Here is a 24,243-nt window from a genome sequence, read left to right as displayed (position 1 = left end):
TCTTCCACATATATCCTCATAAGAAGATGACAAAATGTGCCTTTGGATAATAAGCCCATAAAAAGATGCTCAAAATCATTGATCATTAGGGAAATGCAAATTAAACCCACAGTGAGATACCATGACACACCCACTAGGAGGGCTACAATCAAAAAGACAGACAATAACAAGTGCTGATGAGGATGTGAGAAAACTGGAAACCTCATGCATTGCTGGTGGGAATGTTAAATGGTACAGCTACTTAGGAAGACAGCTTGACAGTTTCTTAAAAAGTAAAGTTTACCATATGATTCATCAATTCCCCTTCTAGGAATTACCCAAGGATAATATGAACATATGTTCACACAAAGACTTATGCAGGAATGTTCAAAGCAGCAATATCCATAACACTTAAGAAACTGGAAACAACCCAAATGTCCATCAACTGTGAATGGAATAACAAAATGTGATATATCCATGCAATGGAATACTATTTAGCAATATAATGGAATGAAATACTGATACACGTTACAACATGGATGAACCTGAAAAACATTATGCTAAGTGAAGGAAGTCAGATACAAAAGATCTCATATTATTTCATTTATGAAATGTCTGGAAAACACAGAGATAGACAGAATATCAGTGGCTGCCTAGGAAGGGAGGTGAGGCTGAGTTCGGACTGAAAACAGGGTGACGGCAATGTTCTAAAACTAGATTGTGGTAATGGCTGCACAAGTCTAAGAATTTACTAAAAATCATCGATTTGTACATTTGTAATGGGTGAACTTTAAGACATGTAAATTATATCTCAATAAAGCTTTTAAAACCATGCCATTGATCTTTTTAATACTTAGAGAATCAGTACAGAGGCTTTCAACTTGCAGGCTAGATGGGGAGGGGACATCTGAGGGGTCCTCTGAAATGCACTCTCTTTGGTTCTGAATCTGATGCTAGAGTTGACCAGAAACTCTGAGTTAACACCTTTCTTGCCAGATGGTGACTGCATCCTCACTGCAACCAAAATTGTTTTGAAAAGACTTGGAGTTCCTGAACTCTCCTTTAATTAAGTGTGAAATTCCCATAGCTACCTCAGCCTTTGAAGATGAAACCCAGGAAGGTAGTTTCTCCAGGTGGAGAGGAGAGTATGCAGAATTATGATTCTACTTGGAGTTTTCCTGTGCAATGGGGGGCTGGCTGCATTTAACTCCTGGTGAGCTGGGCTCACGCAGCTGCCTCACTTTTCCCTGTGGATTAAGCTCACGTCAGAGTTGTTGATCTGTTAGGTGGGCCACGAAGTGAGGTGAGTCAGGGTTAAGGTGAAAAGCTAGGTCCCATCTCACCTTGCTCGGTCACTGTTACCATTTGGCAATGCTTCTCTCCAACACTGGTAGCTAGATCTTCAGAGTTCCATGTGCAGCCTTAACTGTACCTGCTCTCCTAGGCTGAGTTCTGGCTCCAGACTGGCCCCAAGGCCTTCTACCTCTGCCAGCCTCAGGTTCCTTCCAGAACCTGGAGGGCCTGCTGCAGCCCTGTAACCCCCCAGGAGGAAAAGCAGCTGCCTGGATGGGTGGAATCCTGGCCCCCAGCCAACTCTCCTCCCCACTCTCTCTCCCACCCCCTTTCTGTCCCATGGCTGCCTTCTCTGCCAGCCAGAGGGCAATTCAGACCTCTTCTCTCTGCAGCAGCAGGGCTCTCAAGGAATCTGAGAGTCTAGAAGCACAGGGTTCCACAAAAATAGAATTCTTATAGAAAACTCAAGAATCTCCCAAAAGAAATCCTTAGAACTGGGTGTCAATCTCTTTTTGAGCATCTACTGAGCTTCTGATTATCGCCAGAAGAAGCATGTGGGGGGAAATGTCAAAATACATATACACTTGCCCATAATAATAGAACTCTAGAGCTGGAAGGCATTTCTGAGATCAACTAATCTAATCCCCTTAAATTACAGATGGATTGACTGATGTTCAGGGAGGGGAAGTGGGCTGGCTGTCTAAGGAGTTCTAATAACCAAGGCAGGGACAGTGGGGCTTTAGCGTGGGCCATGAGGGAAACACAAAGAAAAGAAAGAAAGTGTATTCCCTTCTTCTGTGTCGGGGGCCACTGAGCCAGCAGGATGTCCTAGTTCTTTGGGACACACGCTCCTCCTCTAAGATTCTGTCTGTGGTCTTTAGTTAGATGGTTAGATCCATCTCTTTAAACATCTAAGCCGGCTCCTTCAATCTGCTCCTGTTTCCTAGTGAGGGGGGCAGATCATGCTATTGTGGTTTAAGGCAAGGACTCAGGAGTCAGACACACTGAGTTCAAATCTTGCCTCTACTGCAAAGTGTTTGTGAAACTCGGCCAGGTTATTAAACTTTGGCGACTTAAAAACATGCGTCACTGGGGTCCATCACACAGTATTTTCTTTGTACAAAGGAATTTAGATAAATCTGCTGCCTCAGAAACAACTGCATTTGTGAAAATGGGAAGGAATCCTTTAAGAAGAGCTGTTGCCTTAACCAACTGACCACCACACGAATATGGATCAATTTAGTCTGACTGCTTATTGGGAAGACAGGCCTTCAGTGCTGGAAGAGGCCTCAGAGGCTTGGCTCTTTAACCGTGCCAGGCTTCTCCCATTAAATCCCTCAAATACAATCACAGAGCCTTTTCTTCCAGTGAGCCATGTTTATTATTTTAGAAGCCAGCTCCTTCCACCGTGGGTCAGTTCTAATTGTTTGAAAGGCCTTCCTAATATCGAGCTGAAGCTGGTTTTGTTTTCTTCGGGCAAGTGATGTCTACAGGCTTTGTCCTTATCTGACCCACCAGGCTCTTGTGAGGACAAGATGAGACAAGAGATATGAAAGTGCCTTGGAAGACAGAAAGCTGATCTACTTTCAAGGTATTATTTTGTAAGGTAATAAATATATGAAATGTAGCTTTCCTTTTTTTAGACAAACAACTGGCAGATTAATGAAAATATCAAAGGTGTTGTATCTTGACGTCAGGTATGTATAGACTGGCTATCCCAGACGTGTGGTCTGGCTAATCTTAGAGTTGGTGAAATCACTTGATTTGTATTCATTTCCTATTGCTACCACACAATAAGGGCTTAAAACAACACCCATTTATTATCTCCCTTCTGTATGTCAGAAGTCCAGGTGGCTCCTCTACTGAGGGTCTCACAGGGCCAAAATCAAGGTACCAGTTTGGCTGGACCCTTATCTGGACACTCTGGGGAAGAACCTGCTTCCAAGCTCATTTGAATTCTTGGCCGAATTAAATTCTACCAGTTGTAGTACTGAGGTCCTAGGTGCGTGCTGAGGCTGGGGGATCTCTCAGCTCCTAGAGGCCACTGTACCATCCTTGCACAAGGCTCCCTCCATCCTCAAAATCAGCAATGGCATGAAAAATTCTTCTCATGCTTCAAGCCTCTCTGACCTTCCCTCTGCCCTCAGCCAGGAGAAGGCTCTACTTTTAAGGTCTCATATAATTATATTGGTTCACCTGAATAATTTCCTTTTTGCGGTAAGGCAAAATATAATCATGAGAATAATATCATCCTATTTATAGTTTTCACCCACGCTCAAAGAAGAGGAGATGATACAAGGGAAAACGTCGCTGGGGATCATTCCTAGAATTCCACCTACCACATGGTTCAATAATCATAACTGAGGAATGAACGTGGATGCAACAATATCTACCTGGAGGGAGGCCTCTAGTGGCATTACCAGGACACAGACTCCTGATGTTCAATATATTCATAGATAACTTGGATTAAGAAATAATTGATTAGATAGAAGGTAGACCAAAATTCTAAATAATTTTAGCAATTGAAAATGATGTGGTAGACCCAACAAAGTGAAATTTAAGAAGAACAAATGCAAATTAATCTTCCAAGCACTCACATGTACATGGAATGGGGGCAATGTGGTTAGATGGCAAGTCACAGGAAAAAGACCCAGGGATTATGATAGGTTCCCAGCTCAACATAAGAAACAGCACTAACAGAAGAATGTCCTTAGCAACAACCGAAAACAAATCTGTCCATCTTATAATATTTTAATATTTAAAATTTGAAAATTGTCCTCAGCATAAATACCTCCAATTCTAAGATCCATTCCTTACACCACGTGGTTATGAGGTCCTTCATCACCTAGTGCTCATCTTCGTTTGCCTACACTAGTTGGTAAATGTCTTTCTCAAAACGTGACAGGAAGAACTGAGAGCAATGAGTGACATATGATCTACCAAAAATAACACACACTTAGTAACTAAACTTGAATAGTTTAATTATGCTTCATATTATGTGTATGGTTCAAATATAACTAGAAATTCTAGAAGTGACTTAGAAAAAGGAGAATCAAGAGCATAATTCTTAGAATTTTTAATATGGGGCAGTAGATGGGAAAAATAGGAGATAAATTTACAAAAAAACAATTTTCTCCTATATGTAAATGAAAAGAAAGTTAAAGATATAATGAAATTAAGCAAAGATTTCTCAGTTACAACACCAAAAGCACAGTCCATAAAAGAAAAATCTGACAACCTGGACCTCATCAACATTAAAAACTTTTGCACTTCAAAAGATGCCGTGAAGAAAATGAAAAGATAAACAACAGGCTGGGATAAAATATTTGCAAACATATATGCAATATGTCCGGAATATACAAAGAAGTCTTAGAACTCAAAAAAGAGTACAAACAGATCAACCAAAAAATAGATAAACGATATGAACAGAAATGATGCCAAAGAAGATATATAAATGGCCAACAAGCACATGAAAATATGCTCAATAACATTATTACAGAAATGCAAATTAAAACTTAAATGAGATGCTACTTCACATCCACTAGAATGGCTACAATAAATAAGGCAGATAATAATAAATGTCAAGGATGTGGAGAAATGAGAAGCCTCATACATTGCTGGTGGAGATATAAGACGATCCAGCCACTTTGGAAAATAATTTGGCAGTTTATCAAAAAGTTAAACATAAAACTGCTGTACTACCCAGCAATTTCTCCCCTAGGTATACACCCAAGAGAAATGAAAACATACATCCACGCAAAGACTTGCAAGCAAATGTTCACAGCAGCATTGTTTATAATAGCCCCAAACTGAAAATTACCTAAGATGACTATATAGACAAAATGTGTCATATCTGTAAAATGGAATATTATTCAGAAATAATAAATAACAAACTACTGACACATGTTCTATCATGGATGAACCCCAAAACATTATGCAAAATGAAACAAGTCAGACACAAGAGACCACATGTTGTATTGTTCCATTTATAAGAAATGTCCGGAATAGGCAAGTTTATACAGACAGAAAGTAGATTAGTGGTTGACCAGGGCTGGGGGTGGGAGTGAGGATCAACTACAAATGGGCATGAGGGATCTTACTGAGGGGCATAAACATGTTGCAAAATTGATTTATGGTGATGGTTACACTACTTGATAAAGTTACTAACACTTGGAATGGGCGAAATTTTTGACATAAAATAAAGCTCAATAAAGTTGTTTTAAAATATATATGCATAGGGACTTCCCTGGCAGTCCAGTGGTTAAGACTCCATGCTTCCACTGCAGGGGGCACAGGTTCAGTCACTGGTCAGGGAACTAAGATCCTGCACGCTGTGTGGCACGGTCAAAAAAAAACCCACAAAAAACAAAACAAAACAAAAAAATATATATATATAAAGTGAAGAAACAATCTTATATAGGACCAAAAAAATTAAAAACTACATAGAGATAACAATAAGAAACACTCAAAACCTATATGAAGATACTTATAAACTTTTCTGAGAAACATAATTGAAGGTATGAACAAAGAAAAACAAATCACATATTATAAAGATGGCCTGGCCATTCTTTCAAAATTAATTTGAAGGTTTTAAGGCTCACCAATCAAAACCCTAATAATTTATATTTTAGAACTTGACAAAATGATGAAAGCTCATTTGAAAGAACAGAATAACTTTTAAAAAAAGGAAAGGAAAATGAAAATGAATGATACAGACCTTTACTATAAAAATATTACCACTCACAATAAAGTTACAATCCTTAAAGAGTATTGCATATAGATGGATTAATATACTGATGAAACAGAATAAGAATAGATACTTTGAAGCAGTTTGATAGACTCAAAACTGAATATGGTTGAGCAAACATCACAAACCAGTGAGGGAAAGGACCCATAACTCATGTGCTGGGCCTACTGACTACTTAGAAACAACAACAACAAAACATTTAATTATATGCTCCCTAACATAGTTTCTATGGGTTTTCCTTTCCCAGGACTCCACACTTTGGAAAGCCATCTCTCCTCTACATGGAGTATTCCCATGGGGCTGTCAATCAAAGTATTTCCCACCTTGCCAGAAGCCGCCTGCCAATGCAGGGGACATGGGTTTGAGCCCTGGTCTGGGAAGATCCAACATGCCATGGAGCAACTAAGCCCCTGTACCACAACTACTGAGCCTGCGCTCTAGAGCCCATGAGCCGCAACTACTGAGCCCGTGAGACACAACTACTGAAGCCCGCGTACCTAGAGCCCGTGCTCCGCAACAAGAGAAGCCACTGCAATGAGAAGCCCGCGCACCACAAGGAAGAGTAGCCCCCGCTCGCCACAACTAGAGAAAGCCCTCACAAGCAACAAAGACCCAACGCAGCCAAAAATAAATAAGTAAAATTAATTTATTAAAAAAAAGCTGTCCCACAAGGGGTGCGCACAAGGCTCGGCCTGAGCAAAATACTCCATCTCATTGTTTGCAGTAACTGGCTCAGAGACGGGCACATGATCCAAACAGGACCAATCAGGGTCCCTTTAAGGAATTTGACATATGGTGCTGGGAAAGAGAGCGTCTCTCTTCCTCCTGGATCCGGCGTGGGCCATCTTTCCAGCCAAAGAAAAACAATGCAAGAAAGGAATCAGCTCTCAGAAGAGAGCAAAGCCATGATAAGAGAGAGACAGTAAAGCCCTGATAGCTCCCTGTTCAGGCCCGAAAGCTGGTTACACTGCAGCAAGCTGGACTCCTTCCCCAGAAGTCTGACTTAACAAGTCCTCTTTCTGTTTAAGTTAGTTTGAGTTAGTTCAAGTTAAGTTAGGCTTCTATCACTTGTAACCAAAAATGTGGGGTTTTTTTTTGTTTTTTTTTTACAAAAATGTTTTGATGAAAACATTCACTTTACTCAGTAGTCAAAAAATTTACCAAAGAATTAAAAAAGGTTAAAGGAAAAAGTAAAATAACATAAACTATAATACAATACAGGTGAATATTAAACTGATCTTAAAATGGGCAGGAACTTGCTAAGTGTAAAAGTAATAAAATGAGCAATGATAATAACAACAAATTCACAGGAGAAGGAAATCTAACAGCCAATAAATACATAAAATGCTCAAGCCTGTGAGTAATTAAGAACATCAAGATCCAAATGAGATACCATTTTGACTTATAAAGTTAATAATATTTTAAACAATAATACTTAATGCTGGTAAGGATATTGTGAGATGACCACCTCATAAACTGCTAGTGACAGTGGGAACAATACCTTTTTTAAGAATAACTTGAAAGTATGTATCATCTAATTATCCTGCTTCTTGGAATCCCTCGTGGGGAAATAATGAGAAATATAGTAAAAATTTATATATAAGTGAGTTCACAGCAGCTTTATTTTTAGCAGTAAGAGCTCAGATACAACTTAAATGGCCCATAATGTGGTTATGTTACATAAACTATGGGATACTTGTAAATAGAAGATAATCCAGCTATAAGAGGTTTAGAAGAATATTTAGAGAGTATATACATGATATATTGTTACATGAAAAAGTCTATGATATTTTATGTACAGCATATGGTTGCAATTTCATTTTTTCAAAATCTACATGAGAAGGAAACAGACTGAATATTAACAACGGTTATTCCTGGTAACTTTTATTTTCTTTGTTTACAGATTACTAAGTTTTTCAAAAATAATATCAGATAAAAACTTAAAAAGAATTGCTGGATCATATGGTACTCCTATTTTTAATTCTCTGAGGAACCTCCATACTGTTTTCCATAGTGGCTGCACCAATTTACATTCCCACTAACAGTGAACTAGGGTTCCCTTTTCTCCACATCCTCACCAACATTTATTATTTGTTGTCTTTTTATGATAGTTATTCCAACAGGTGTGAAGTGATAGCTCATTGTGGTTTTGATTTGCATTTCCCTAATGATTAGTGATGTTGAGCATCTTTTCATGTGCCTGCTGGCCATGTGTATGTCTTCTTTGGAAAAATGTCTGTTCAGGTCTCCTGCACATTTTAAAACCAGATTGTTTTTTTGATGGAGTTGTATGAGCTCTTTTATATATTTTGGATATTAACCCCTTCTCAGACATATCATTTGTAAATATCTTCTCCCATTCAGCAGGTTGTCTTTTTGTTTTGTTGATGGTTTCCTTCACTGTGCAAAAACTTTTAAAAGAATGAGATTTTGCCATTTGCAACAATATGGATGGTCTTGGAGGGTATTATGCTTAGTGAAGTTAAGTCAAACTGAGAAAGACAAATACTGTGTTTTCACTTATATGTGTAATCCAGAAAATAAAATGAATGAATATAACAAAACAGACTCACAGATACAGAGAACAAACTAGTGGTTACCATTGGGGAGAGGACTGGAGAGAGGGATAAGATAGGGGAAGGGGATTAAGAAGTATGAACTATTATGCATAAAATAAATAAGATACAAGGATGTAATGTACAGCACAGGAAATACAACCAATATTTTATAATAACTTTAAATGGAGTATAATGTATAAAAACACTGAATCACTATCCTGTATACCCGAAACTAATATAGCACTGTAGGTCAACTATATTTCAATTAAAAAAACTTAAAAAGAAAGTGTAAGACTTTGCTAGTTGCATCCTACCCAGCAAATCACCCTCAAAGACTCTTGCATCAATTATCTCTCACCCACTTGCAGTAGTGCCTGAGAAATTAAGAGGTACTCAAAATTGATAAGCTGTTGATTAAAACAGTACTTCCAGTACGGGGCTGAAAGGGGTGTTTGTGTGCGAACGTGAGGGAAGGGGGGTAAAGGGGGAGGAGATCATCCACAGGTTAAGAAACAGGAGAATGGCTTTTGTTCAGCCTGAAAAAGTATCTATCTCCATTTAGTCCTTCAACTTAGCAGTGTGCCAAAGTCCTGTGACAATGGCTGAGCCATTGTACCTACTTATACATTCAGGTCCCATCCAGGCAGTGGGAAATTCCAAAGAAACAGGCATAATCAGTCGGACGTACTGTAATGCGGTTGTGCTTTTAATGAATGTGCAGAGGTTGTACGGATAAATTGTCCATTTGATTAATTCCTCTGGCAGGAGAGAATTAAACGTACTTAAGCTACACACTAGCAAAAGCCGAATGCTCTTTAAAATGTGATTTTCTGTGTTGAGGCCAATTTCTTTCTGGGCAAAACATTTCTTGAGATAATAATGGAAGTCAATGAGAAAATGGAATTCACCATATAAATATTCACTATGTACTACTTTGTCAGAAAAGTATCTCATGTGCAAAACAAGGTCAAGGTCTGCATAGTATTTGCCATTCTTTGCAGCAAATCTTTCTTGCAAGTTCCTATTTGCATCCTTTCATATGAGAGGTGATAAACGCCTATTTTAGAAATAATTCACTGTCAAAACTTTACCCTTTCCCTCTAGGAGGTATCTGGCATTAGAGTACTAGAGACCTCTAAACCCAAAAGAGGTAATTATCTTCTTCAACTCCTGGGCAGGTATGAAGACCCGGGGAAAAGACAGTGCTGTATTTTTTATCACTTGGAATGATAATGTCTGGTGTGCCTGTGGGTAGGAAGGAAATATTTGGAATGGTATGGGAAGCTGGGCACACTACTCCGAATCTCAGAAGTCATTTCCCTGCCTTTACACAAGGAGTATTTCGTGAATGCCTATTATTTGCTGGACACGGTGCTGGGTCCTGGGGCAGAGCAGTGAGCAAATCAAAGCCAATGTTTTCGTGGAACATCCAGTCACAGTGAGAGACAGACATTAACCAAGTTGCTCAAATATATAATGGCTTCATTATTCTGTTCCGAGCGATATAAATTCCAAAACTATTAGCTCCAAGTCCAAGGCAGGCAGAAAAGCTCACAGCCAAAGAGAACACTCTTCCCAAAGCCCTTCCTGTTTAGGACTGGTGTGCTGCCGAGAATCATCATAAAGACAAAGAGCACATGAGAGGGTCCCCTGTGAATGAAGCTTGAGGTGGGAAAACTTTTCCCTGAACCCACAGTGAATGAGCCCCTCCAACTGATCATGACCCAGGAAAGCCCGGGTAAAAGCCCGAGATGCCCAAAGCCCCAGAGGTGCTGCAGCCTTTACTGTTCCAGCTGCAGAGGGACCTGCATCCCTCTGAACCTACGCTGTCTGCCTTTCGTCCTCAGCTGGGACAGCGAGCAGGGTGGTGCCCAGCGAGAGCAGGAGACAGCGTAGCGGCTGCTGCTGCTTCTTTGGGAGCCAAGGCACAGGTGGAGTCCTGTGTGGATCCCTCCTCTGAACCGACCTCCCCTTCCTGATTCTGTCATTCCTACAATAATCAACTACCCTTCATTCATCAATGGATAATAATTCAACGTCTACTAGGTACTGGTGATAATAGCAACAAACAAGACAGACAAAGGTCCCTGAGAGCAAAAAAGTTTACATTCCAAAGGGGACTGCCGCCAATAAGCAAGAAGGCAAGTTCATTTCAGAATGTGGGAAATGTAAGGAAGAGGATAAACGGAGGGATGCATAGGGTTATTGCTGTGTGCGTGGTGTATGTTTGTAAATTTTTTTCTACATATGTCATATTTCCCTCAATAGAAGTGGAGTTTAACTTTTAGTCATCTTTGTATTCCCAGTGACTAGTTCAGGGTCTGGCATGAATTCATTTATAATGAATATGAATGACAGAGAGTATGGTAAAAGAAATTGTGAGCTCCTGAATGGTAGGGACCTTGCTCTCATCTTTGTATTCCCAAAGTGAGAGGTGCTAAATAAATGTGCCAGTTGATTGATAAGAAAATAGTCATAGGAATTATTTACTGAGCCCTTATTATGCCCTGAACTCCTTAACAAGCATTCCTGTTTTTTATCCTTACAAAATTCACTTCAAGTGGGAGTTACTACCTCCATTTCATGGATGAATAAACCAAGAATCATGTCAAGGTTTTCATGGTCAAACAACAGCTGGTATGTGTCACAGCTGGAATGAGAATCCAGGTGTGTAGGACTGCCTAGTCATGCCTCAAAAAGTCTGGCTCATCGATTTGCTCCGGGGTTTGCTCTGATACGGGCTCTGCCCTACACCCTTTCAGTTTTATTTTACCTCTGTTGGGTTGCGTCTGGCCCTCCCCCTGCAGCTCTGTGGGCAAGTGACACTGGGTGGTCATTGGATGGTGTGAGCCAAACAGCAGGAGGGTTCTCTGTCAGTGGCTGACTCCAGTGCTCACCTGTCTGTCAAAGGCGTGATCACCAGGCGAGGTGTATTTCCCAGGTACTCATAGGAGTATAGAAACTGAGCATCACAGATGTTGGCAAAGCAGTGTTTGGCCTCGTCATTCCAGCGATGCCGCAGCTGGGACAGCCAGAGGAAAGCCTGGGCATTGTCCACCTAGAGAGGGCATGGCAGAGGAGGTGGGTGAATCACAGGGTGCAATAGGTAGCAGGCGGCCTCGTGGCCACAGGATTCACAAGGGTCTGGATGACCTGGGTGTTGGGTGTTGTGTACCGGTCAGGAGAGCAGTATGCTGCCCGCCACAGCACAGGAAGCATAAGTCGCTCAGATGACGCTGTTTTGCTGGGGTTTTAAAGGCACAAGCAGCCACCGTGATCCTCTCCCAGTTCCCTGGCTGGTGTAGAGTTTGCAGCCCCTGTGTTTTAGCCATATGTGAGCTTCTCCCTAACCTCAATATTCACGGTGTAGGTGCCCAGAAAGAGCGACACTCCTGTGAGTCTGGAACTCACCTTCTGAGCAATCATCTTGGCCACCACATCCCGGGCATGGACATCGATGGTGCATATGGTCATGACCTTCTGCCGGTCTCCCGTGGAGAGCTGGCCGATCAGCATGGTGATGAGGGTTTTGAGCTGGGCCACTTGTTTCTTGTAATAGTCCTTCATGGCATTCTCGTAGCCTTCCTCCAGCCTGGCAAATGCCATGCCCACCTCTGTGGTCCACCAGATCTGAGTGCAGGTCAGGGCCACCTGTGACACCAAGAGTCACTTAGTAAAGCCATTACCAGGACTGTCTCCCAAACCAGCCCAGTCCCCACACAGCATGGGCTGAGAATGCCATTGTGTGGGGGACGGACACCCCTTCCCTCCCTCCTCCACCAGCACTGTCTCATTGAGCATATGTCTCTAAGGCCTTGGAGGTGTGAAGTGGGCACAACACAAGTGGGGAAAGTGCTTTCTGCTCTTGAAAAACATGCCATTTGGTTGAGAACAACCGAAGGCTCATGCTGGTCAATGTCAGTGGCTTTTAGAAATTGGTACACTGATCTTTCTGCTTTTGCTCCTCAGGCCACAGCGTCTTTCCCGTGCCTGGGAGGATAACAAAGTGTTGATTGAACATCTCAACGATACTCAGTCTTTGCTCTGTTCTTCCGGAACCTCTCATGGTTGGAGTATTCTAGTTTAGTGAGCCATTGCTGATCATGTGTGGCATAGTTTTTCTTGCCCGTAATACTTTCACTACATTTTTTTGTATCTCTTTAAAACTATAACTTTGAAAGGCCTACTCTTGAAGGTCAGGGTGAATTCCACTGAGATTCAACATGGTCAATATGATTTGTAGTCTTCAGAGATTCAAAATAAATAAATGAAAAAAAGCGATTTAAATGCACATTTCTTTGCTGAGAAACTTAATAAGGAAAACGCATGATTTTGATTATCCATGGTGGAGATGTGGTCCCACTTGGTTCAGGAGACACTGCTCTAGATGACGTCTGTCACAATAGCAGGAGGCAACACATTCTTCTGCCACAAAACGCTGATTCAAGTAAACAAGGAATCCTGGTGGGAATTATTCCCTTTGTGAAGTAGAGAATCCCGTTGTAGTAACAAGTACCATTCCCTAATTTATTGGTTTTTGCCTTTGGATTTAGACATATTGGTTTTTGTTAAAGAAGTTCCTCCTGCTGTGTGATCTTGTTGGGATGGTTTGAACGTGATGTGCCAATTATACTGTTAAAACAATACCTTTTCCTTCTGCAGCACTGGCTTATTTCTCTTCTCTGTGTACACTCGCTGTCAACATTTTCCCAGCTTTTTCTCACTTCTCAACCTCCTGCAGTGTGGTCTCTTCTCTACCACTCCACTGAAATGGCCTCACCAAGTCCATGGACGTACGTTAGCCTCTTCATTTTGCTTGATCTCTTAGACGTGTGTGGTGTAACTGACCTCTTATCCGCTATCAACACTCCCTCTTTTGGTTTCCATGACTACCATTCCTTGGTGTTCCTTCCATCAGAAAAGGTTGTTTCTCATTCTGCTCTACTGGCTTCTCCTTGCCTACACAGCCTTTGAATGATGCTCAAGAGTTTGTTCCACACCTTCATCTCAGTCTGCATATTTTCCAGGGCAATCTTATCTACTCCTCGGGCTTCAGTTACCACCAAATATCTGTAACCCCAAATAAACCAAACCAACACTAATACTAGCCATTAACAGGGGAGGGAGGAGTGGTGTATTGCAGCCAGAGTCATTAAAAATAGCCTCATTAACTCTCCTCTTTCTCTTGTTACCCTCCTGAGAGCCCGGTGAAAGATTCAGATATCCTGGAATGAGATGAGACTCCCAAGCGTGGTCTGTGAGTGCGGTCTTCCAGTTTCCTCTCCAGACCCACCTGCCACCTCTTGTTCCCTTTTCCCCTAACTCCTGCTTCCACCACACTCAGGCTTCAAACACATTGCACTCTCCCTTGCTTCTGAGCCTTTGCCTGTACTCTTACCCATGCTTCGTTGATCTTTCCCTCCATCTTTCACGTGTTTCAAACCTCAGCTTAGGCATCATATCCTCAGGAGGGTGATCCCCAGACCCCGCTAACCAGCTACAGGCTCCCAGAGGACCCTGAGCCTCCTTTATTGTCACACCAGGTCCCACTTGTAGGTGACTGACTTCCACGCCAGTCTGTAAGCCCCAGCAGGGCAGGGTTACATTGTCATGCCTCTGGCTGGTGTCTCCTGCACTCAGCAAACAGCTTGGCACACACAAAGTGGGCTGGCTCAGTGAGCTGAACTGTTTACATTTTCTCCCTACTGTAGCCAATGGAGTAAAAACGGACGACCCTTAATTCTCCAAGGTAGGGGTTGGATTGCGTCACGGCTGACAGTTCCCCTGGTCCCTCCTGCTGACCCCTTCCAGACCAGCCTCTCCTGACCCTGAAGCATGAGTGAGTCTGGCAGCCCCAGGAGGCTGATGGAGGTCATCGAGGAAGAGAGCAAGCAGAGGATGGGGGCCCACAGAGGTCCTGCTTCGGAGAATACCTGAGCTGGGTAGTCAAAGAGCCACTGCTCCCTCGGCTTCTCTTCATAGGCAGTTATGCCTTCTGTCATCTCGTGCCTCACGGTGGCCTTCATGTGAGCAAGCACATGGTTCAGCCATATTTCTACCTGGAAGAAGAACTCGGGGTTAGACGCTGGGTTCCTAAGATGTGCTCAGTGATACACTTCACTCAGCCTGAGGGAGTGAAGAAAATGAGCCCAGGCACGATGGACAACCCCAAACAGCCGCCAGAAGGCACAGGGAGACAGTTCGTTTGTGTAACGCAGGACGGGGCTCAAGTAACAACAGGGGGGATATGCCCACTGGAGCCCACTGGGCGGAGGAGTAGGTTCAGGGGATGTGGGGCTGCCGCCCAGAGTTCTCATGAGGAAATCTTAATCTGGGTTGAGCTGGATGTAAATAAGTCAGTGGATTCTCGTGACCTTGTCCACGCTGAGTATGAAGCCAAAGGCCAGGATTATATTTTCCAACTAAATGCTTTCTGGGTCTACAAAAAGAACAGCCAAGGTTTGAATCAAACCCCAAGGTCCCTTTCATAAAACTGAGAATGTGTGACTATTTTCAAGTACGAGAATTGCTTTCCAAGATACATGTGGATGAAGGTGGAACTCTGAAAAGATATTTTCTCCAGGTGTTACTCTGGACTGGATTAGAACCCCAGGGACAATGCTTTGTTGGATCATTTAGGATAGTGAACAAAGTAGCGCTTATCCTTTAGTGGTGATGGTGAAAGATGGAAGGAAGTTTAAGGAGAGAACGGTCTCATGTTTTCTGTTTCTGGAATTGTACCTGGGAGATTTGGAGGTGGTAGTTTATGGAGAAGGGCGGTGGTGGGCTCTCCACAGGGTAGAGCTGTGAGAGGTGTATTGTACAGAGAAGTGACCGCTCAGGAGTATGGTTGATTTCAAAGGGCATGTTCTCCCGGGGAAGGTGTCAGTGTCCTACATTCCCCTGTGGGGTGCTCCAGGGCTTGTCATGTTAAAGTTTCCTGGTGCTGCTAATCATTTTAAAATCCTTCTCCCTTTGACTCAGGTAATTGTTTATGTGCATTTTATTCCTCTCTGCACAGGTCTCTGGTTAAGGAAGATATGTGGATATTGACATGTGTCCTTCCCAGAGAGAGGAAAGTGGGCACTGGAAGCTGCTCCAACACTGGTTCAAGTCAAGGGAACTGGCAGTCCCAGGGCACTGACAGCAATTCCGGCCCAAGGTCACAAAGGCTGATGCCTGAATGCAGACACCTGAGAGAGAAAGGCATACGTTACCTGCCCACTGCAGTCACAGGGCTCGCTGAAGGCCACGTACTCTTCTTCCTTGCTGTACATGCCAAGACTGATCTTGGTAGGTTTCTCACTGGCGTCCACCTGGAACTGCATCTTGGCCATATTGTCAAAGAGTTTGGAAAGGTGTCGTTGAACCTATGAAGGAAACCATGCCAACAGAGTGGAGAGCATGTCTGGGAAGTTACTTATTAGTATTGCTTAGAGGGCTACCATGTGACAACCATGTGACAACGACTAGAGTGTTGGGTCTCATCATTCTGAGACTCAGACTCTCTGTTCTCTAGCAGTGGTTCTCAAAGTGTGGTCCTCAGACCAGCAGCAACACTTGGGAAGAAATCCTTGGAAACGCAAATTCTCCAGCCCCAGCCAGACCTACGAGTCAGAGACTCTGGGGATGGGGTCTAGGAATCAGTATTTTAATAAGCCTTCTGGGTGATTCTGATGCACTTTCAAGTTGGAGAACCACTGTCTACAGCTCAAAATGCCAACAGTGTATCCATTAGGATACACACACACACACACACACACACACACACATATGTATGTATGTATGTATATAATTTACTTCTTTTTTCTTGTTTATTGACATATAGTTGACTTACAATATTGTATCAGTTTCAGATGTACAACATAGTGATTCCATATGTTTATGGATAATGCACCATACAAAGTTATTTTAATATTACTGACTATATTCCCTGTGCTGTACATTATACCCCTGTGACTTATTTATTCTGTAACTGGTATTTTGTACCTCTTCATCCCCTTCATCTATTTCACCCATTCCCCTACCCCCTCCCTCCTCTGGCAACCACTAGTTTGTTCCTTGTATCTGTGAGTCTGTTTTTAGTTTGTTATATATTTGTTCATTTGTTTTGTTTTTTAGATTCCACATATAAATAAAAACAGATGAATGGATAAAGAAGATGTGGTATACATCTACAATGTAATATTACTCAGCCATAAAGAAGAATGAAATCTTGCTTTTTGCAAGAACATGGACGGACCTGGAGGGTATACTGCCATGTGAGATAAGTCAGACAGACAAAGACAGGTACTTTAATATTTTAAAAAATTGTAACACAGCAGGCTTCTATTTTACATATGAGTCAGGTTTGTCACAAAGAAGTAATATACCCAAGAGTAGATGGCTAATTAGTGCCTAGAATCAAGGGCTAAAACCCCAAATTTTGGGTTCCTTATATTCACTCACATAAACGACCCCAATGTCCCATTAATACAACTCCCAATCTTATGTCTCCATGGAAATCTTAGCTATTACTTTTGATCACTATTTACTGCATCTCTCTTCAGAAGCACATCAAAGGCATTCTCTTTAAAGGCTTAGCCCCTTCCATTTTGCCATCCTCAAAGCTTCCCCAACTCTAGAGAGTAAAAGCCACTGATGGGACTCTGTGGTAAACTGCACAAAGGTTTTGGCAAAGGTGAGATTTCTGATGTGTGAAATGCTGATTTTCGACAGTGAACTCTATGCTGGAAATGAAGTGATACATTACTCTCTTTTCACTGTTTCCAAGGAGGATTAAGAAAAGGATATATAAGATCAAGATCCATTCCATATGGAAACAGAGTCAAGGATGGACACTCGAATTAAATAAACAAATCAAGCCTAAAGTTTGGGAACTCTGGTCTGAAGGAGCAGCTGAGAGGCCTTTTCACGCGGCTCCCTACGAGCAAGTGAAACTAGACTAAGTGCAAAGGAATAAGAGGACATCAAAGAGTCCAGGAGTCTACATGACCTGGTGGGACCCCTCGCCCAGGATCTCCCTTGCCTTGCTTATGCCTGACCATGTGGCTGACAGGGTCTTGGTGCTCCAGCCAGGTGGCAGGCCTGAGCCTCTGAGGTGGGAGAACCAAGTTCAGAACAGTGGACCACCAGAGACCTCCCAGCACCACGTAATATCAATCGGTGAGAGCTCTCCCAGAGATCTCCATCTCAACACTAAGACCCAGCTCCACTGAACGACCAGCAAGCTCCAGTGCTGGACACCCCATGCCAAACAACTAGCAAGACAGTAACACAATCCCACCCATTAGCAGAGAGGCTGCCTAAAATCATACTAAGTTCACAGACACTCCAAAACACACGACTGGACGCAGTCCTGCCCACCAGAAAGACAAGATACAGCCTCATCCACCAGAACACAGGCACCAGTCCCCTCTACCAGAAATCCTACACAACCCACGGAACCAACCTTAGGCACTGGGGGCAGACACCAAAGACAACAGGAACTATGAACCTGCAGCCTGCAAAAAGGAGACCCCAAACACAGTAAGTTAAGCAAAATGAGAAGACAGAGAAATATGCAGCAGATGAAGGAACAAGGTAAAAACCCACCAGACCAAACAAATGAAGAGGAAATAGGCAGTCTAGCTGAAAAAGAATTCAGAGTAATGATAGTAAAGATGATCCAAAATCTTGCAAATAGAATGGAGAAAATACAAGAAATGTTTAACAAGGACCTAGAAGAACTAAAGAGCAAACAAACAATGATGAACAACACAATAAATGAAATTAAAAATTCTCTAGAAGGAATCAATAGCAGAATAACTGAGGCAGAAGAGCGGTTAAGTGACCTGGAAGATAAAATAGTGGAAATAACTACCACAGAGCAGAATAAAGAAAAAAGAATGAAAAGAATTGAGGACAGTCTCAGGGACCTCTGGGACAACATTAAACTCACCAACATTCGAATTATTGGGGTCTCAGAAGAAGAAGAGAAAAAGAAACAGTCTGAGAAAATATTTGAAGAGATTATAGTTGAAAACTTCCTTAATATCGGAAAGGAAATAGTCAATCAAGTCCAGGAAGCACAGAGCGTCCCATACCAGAAAAATCCAAGGAGAAACATGCCAAGACACATATTAATCAAACTATCAAAAATTAAATACAAAGAAAAAATATTAAAAACAGCAAGGGAAAAGCAACAAATAACATATAAGGGAATCCCCATAAGGTTAACAGCTGATCTTTCAGCAGAAACTCTGCAAGCCAGAAGGGAGTGGCAGGACATATTTAAAGTGATGAAAGGGAAAAACCTACAACCAAGATTACTCTACCCAGCAAGGATCTCATTCAGGTTTGACGGAGAAATGAAAAACTTTACAGACAAGCAGAAGCTAAGAGAATTCAGCACCACAAAACCAGCTTTACAACAAATGCTAAAGGAACTTCTCTAGGCAGGCAACACATGAGAAGGAAAAGATCTACAATAACAAACGCAAAACAATTAAGAAAATGGTAATAGGAACATACATATCAATAATTATCTTAAATATGAATGAATTAAATGCTCCAACCAAAAGACATAGACTTGCTGAATGGATACAAAAACAAGACCCATATATATGCTGTCTACAAGAGACCCACTTCAGATCTGGGGACACATACAGACTGAAAGTGAGGGGATGGAAAAAGATATTCCATTAAAATGGAAATCGAAAGCTGGAGTAGCAATTCTCACATCAGACACAATGACTTTAAAATAAAGACTATTACAAGAGACAAAGAAGGACACTACATAATGATCAAGGGATCAATCCAAGAAGAAGATATACAAATAGTAAATATTTATGCATCCAACATAGGAGCACTTCAATACATAAGGCAAATGCTAACAGCCATAAAAGGGGAAATCGACAGTAACACAATAATAGTAGGGGACTTTAACACCCCACTTTCACAAATGGACTGATCATCCAAAATGAAAATAAATAAGGAAACATAAGCTTTAAATGATTCATTAAACAAGATGGACTTAATTGATATTTACAGGACATCCCATTCCAAAAACAACAGAATACACTTTCTTCTCAAGTGCTCATGGAATATTCTCCAGGATAGATCATATCTTGGGTCACAAATCAAGCCTTGGTAAATTTAAGAAAATTGAAATGGTATCAAGTATCTTTTCCGACCACAACACTATGAGACTGATAGCAATTACAGGAAAAAAACTGTAAAAAATACAAACACATGGAGGCTAAACAATACACTACTAAATAACCAAGAGATCACTGAAGAAATCAAAGAGGAAATCAAAAAATACCTAGAAAGAAATGACAATGAAAACACGATGGCCCAACACCTATGGGATGCAGCAAAAGCAGTTCTAAGAGGGAAGTTTATAGCAATACAATCCTACCTGAAGAAACAAGAGAAATCTCAAATAAACAACCTAACCTTAGACCTAAAGCAATTAGAGAAAGAAGAACAAAAAGACCCCAAAGTTAGCAGAAGGAAAGAAATCATAAAGATCAGATCAGAAATAAATGAAAAAGAAATGAAGGAAATGATAGCAAAGATCAATAAACCTAAAAGCTGGTTCTTTGAGAAGATAAAAAGAATTGATAAACCATTAGCCAGACTCATCAAGAAGAAAAGCGAGAAGACTCAAATCAACAGAATTAGAAATGAAAAAGGAGAAGTAACAACTGACTCTGCAGAAATACAAAGGATCATGAGAGATTACTACAAGCAACTATATACCAATAAAATGGACAACCTGGAAGAAATGGACAAGTTCTTAGAAAAGCACAACCTTCGGAGACTGAACCAGGAAGACATAGAAAATATAAACAGACCAATCACAAGCACTGAAATTGAAACTGGGATTAAAAATCTTCCAACAAACAAAAGCCCAAGACCAGATGGCTTCACAGGAGAATTCTATCAAACATTTAGAGAACAGCTAACATCTATCCTTCTCAAACTCTTCCAAAATATAGCAGAGGGAGGAACACTCCCAAACCCATTCTACGAGGCCATCATCACCCTGATACCAAAACCAGACACAGATGTTGCAAAAAAAGAAAACTACAGGCCAATATCACTGATGAACATAGATGCAAAAATCCTCAACAAAATACTAGCAAAGAGAATCCAGCAGCACATTAAAGGATCATACACCATGATCAAGTGGGGTTTATTCCAGGAAGGCAAGGATTCTTCAATAAATGCAAATCAATCAATGTAATACCCATATTAACAAATTGAAGGATAAAATCCAAATCATCATCTCAATAGATGCAGAAGAAGCTTTTGACAAAATTCAACACCCATTTATGATAAAAATACTCCAGAAAGTAGGCATAGAGGGAACCTACCTCAACAAAATAAAGGCCATATATGACAAAATCCACAGCCAACATCATTCTCAATGGTGAAAAACTGAAACCATTTCCTCTAAGATCAGGAACAAGACAAGGCTGTCCACTCTCACCACTATTATTCAACATAGTTTTGGAAGTTTTAGCCACAGCAATCAGAGAAGAAAAAGAAAGAAAAGGAATCCAAATCAGAAAAGAAGAAGTAAAATTGTCACTGTTTGCAGATGACATTATACATAGAGAATCCTAAAGATGCTACCAGAAAACTACTAGAGCTAATCAATGAATTTGGTAAAGTAGCAGGATACAAAATTAATGCACAGAAATCTCTTGCACTCCTATACACTAATGATTAAATATCTGGAACAGAAATTAAGAAAACACTCTCATTTACCATTGCAACAAAAAGAATAAAATACCTAGGAATAAACCTACCTAAGGAGACAAAAAACCTGTATGCAGAAAACTATAAGAGACTGATGAAAGAAATTAAAATGATACAAACAGTTGGAGAAATAGACCATGTTTTTGGATTGGAAGAATCGACATTGTGAAAATGACTATACTATCCAAAGCAATCCACAGATTCAATGTAATCCCTATCAAATTACCAATGGCATTTTTCACAGAACTAGAACAAAAAATTTCACAATCTGTATGGAAACACAAAAGACCCTGAATACCCAAAGCAATCTTGAGAAAGAAAAATGGAGCTGGAGGAATCAGGCTCTCTGACTTCAGACTATACTACAAAGCTACAGTAATCAAGACAGTATGGTAGTGGCACAAAAACAGAAATATAGGTCAATGGCACAGTATAGCAAGCCCAGAGATAAACCTACGCACATATGGTCACCTTATCTTTGATAAAGGAGGCAAGGATATACAATGGAGAAAAGACAGCCTCTTCAATAAGTGGTGCTGGGAAAACTGGACAGCTACATGTAAAAGAATGAAATTAGAACACTCCCTAACACCATACAGAAAAATAAACTCAAAATGGATTAAAGACCTAAATGTAAGGCCAGACACTGTAAAACTCTTAGAGGAAAACATAGGCAGAACACTCTGCGACATAAATCACAGCAAGATCCTTTTTGACCCACCTCCTAGAGAAAGGGAAATAAAAACAAAATAAACAAATGGGACCTAATGAAACTTAAAAGCTTTTGCACAGCTATGGAAACCATAAACAAGACGAAAAGACAACCTTCAGAATGGGAGAAACTATTTGCCAATGAAGCAACTGACAAAGGATTAATCTCCAAAATATATAAGCAGCTCATGCAGCTCAATACCAAAAAAAACAACCCAATCCAAAAATGGGCAGAAGACCTTAAGTAGACATTTCTCCAAAAAAGATATACAGATTGCCAACAAACACATGAAAGGATGCTCAACATCACTAATCATTAGAGAATTGCAAATCAAAATTACAATGAGGTATCACCTCACACTGGTCAGAATGGTCATCATCAAAAAATCTATGAACAATAAATGCTGGAGAGGGTGTAGAGAAAAGGGAACCCTCTTGCACTGTTGGTGGGAATGTAAATTGATACAGCCACTATGGAGAACAGTATGGAGGTTCCTTAAAAAACTAAAAATAGAACTACTATATGACCCAGCAATCCCACTACTGGGCGTATACGCTGAGAAAACCATAATTCAAAAAGAGTCATGTACCACAATGTTCATTGCAGCTCTATTTACAATAGGCAGGACATGGAAGCAACCTAAGTGTCCATCAGCAGATGAATGGTAAAGAAGATGTGGCACATATATACAATGGAATACTACTCAGTCATTAAAATGAATGAAACTGAGTTATTTGTAGTGAGGTGGATGAACCCAGAGTCTGTCATACAGAGTGAAGTAAGTCAGAAAGAGAAAAACAAATATCGTATATTAATGCATAAATGTGGAATCTAAAAAAAAAAAAAAAAAAAAAAAAGGTTCTAAAGAACCTAGGGGCAAAACAGGAATAAAGACGCAGACGTAGAGAATGGACTTGAGTACCCAGGGAGGGGGAATGGTAAGCTGGGATGAAGTGAGAGAGTGGCATAGGCATATGTACACTACCAAATGTAAAATAGACAGCTAGTGGGAAGCAGCCACATAGCACAGGGAGATCAGCTCGGGATTTGTGACCACTGAGAGGGGTGGTATAGGGAGGGTGGGAGGGAGATGCAAGAGGGAGGGGATATGGGGATATTTGTATATGTATAGCTGATTCACTCGGTTATAGAGCAGCAACTAACACAACAATGTAAAGCAATTATACTCCAATAAAGCTGTTAAAAAAAACAAAAAGCCACTGATGGGCTGGGGGGATGGGCATCCTGAGAAGCAGTAATGGTGGAAATTAAGAAAGCTCTGAGGTTAGGTATGATGAGGCTGGCAACACAGGTCTGAAATACATACACCGCCTTAGGGGGCGTAACGGGGAACCTGAAACTCTCCTGGTGGAGCATCCTGGTCCTTCTGAATGTTTCTACAGGCACTTCCCCAGCTTACCTGTTGTGGGGCTGTGCTGTTGGAAAGGATGTCTAACAGGTCCGAAGAGGAGAGAAAGTAAAACCTAGGGAAGGCAAGCCTTTTGGTGTCCAGGTACTCCGCCAGGGCCTTCTCACACAGGTACAGTCTGTGGGCACAAAGAATTTCCTAATTAGGTTTGCCTAGATCCATAGGCACATAGATGTTACCTAAATGAAAACAAGCGCGACCTATGGATTACACGCAAAAATCATGTATGCATGGAACATGTATGGGTATTTGCAAACATCACAATAAACACCTCTAATAATACCCCATATTACCCGACCACACAGGCAAATCAAGGTACACAACCAGACATACTCTCTCACTCGGGCAGTTAAATAAGGTAAGGATCTCAGAGACAGAGTGGGGAAAGGAAACACATTACAAAAGGGGCTGCAAACCGACCATCACCTGCTCTGAATATCTTCCAACTTTTCATAAAGACCTGATTTGTTGGTGGCTTCCACTACGTTTGGAGTTTTGTGAACATCATAAGCTAACTCTTTAAAGTCAATATCGATGCCTTCAAATCTTTTAGAATCCTGCAAATAAAAATGTGGAAAAAAATTAACTACCACCCCCTCAACTTTAAGAAGCTACCTTCATGTACTAAGTCTGCTTTTGAAAACTGCTCCTAGTTGTCTAATACAGAGATTAGTCTCAAAGGAGGAAATGCCTTTAGTTTGAAACAGTGGTCTGCAAACATTTTGGTCTTGAAGTCCCTTTATGTTTGTAAAAATTACTGAGGAGTGGAAAGGGC

The 24,243-nt window shown here is 41.1% G+C and overlaps 1 protein-coding gene across 2 annotated transcripts in view; it reads right to left on the bottom strand.

Annotated features, from left to right (window-relative positions):
• The window catches only part of DNAH9 (dynein axonemal heavy chain 9), a 299,097-nt gene that overhangs the window by 194,310 nt on the left and 80,544 nt on the right, over positions 1–24,243 (bottom strand). For both annotated transcript variants that reach the window (XM_004266832.3, XM_033422847.2), the window contains 6 exons: positions 23,895–24,025; positions 23,460–23,586; positions 15,795–15,947; positions 14,511–14,636; positions 11,989–12,228; positions 11,475–11,635 (listed from right to left, as the gene is read on the bottom strand). In XM_004266832.3, coding sequence (XP_004266880.1) covers positions 11,475–11,635; positions 11,989–12,228; positions 14,511–14,636; positions 15,795–15,947; positions 23,460–23,586; positions 23,895–24,025 — 938 coding nt within the window. The remainder of the gene's footprint in view (positions 1–11,474; positions 11,636–11,988; positions 12,229–14,510; positions 14,637–15,794; positions 15,948–23,459; positions 23,587–23,894; positions 24,026–24,243) is intronic.

Source organism: Orcinus orca, chromosome 19 (assembly GCF_937001465.1).
Source record: "Orcinus orca chromosome 19, mOrcOrc1.1, whole genome shotgun sequence".
NCBI classification, from domain to species: domain Eukaryota; kingdom Metazoa; phylum Chordata; class Mammalia; order Artiodactyla; family Delphinidae; genus Orcinus; species Orcinus orca.
The sequence above is the reverse complement of the archived record's forward strand: the minus strand, read 5'-3'. Positions and strand labels throughout refer to the sequence as shown.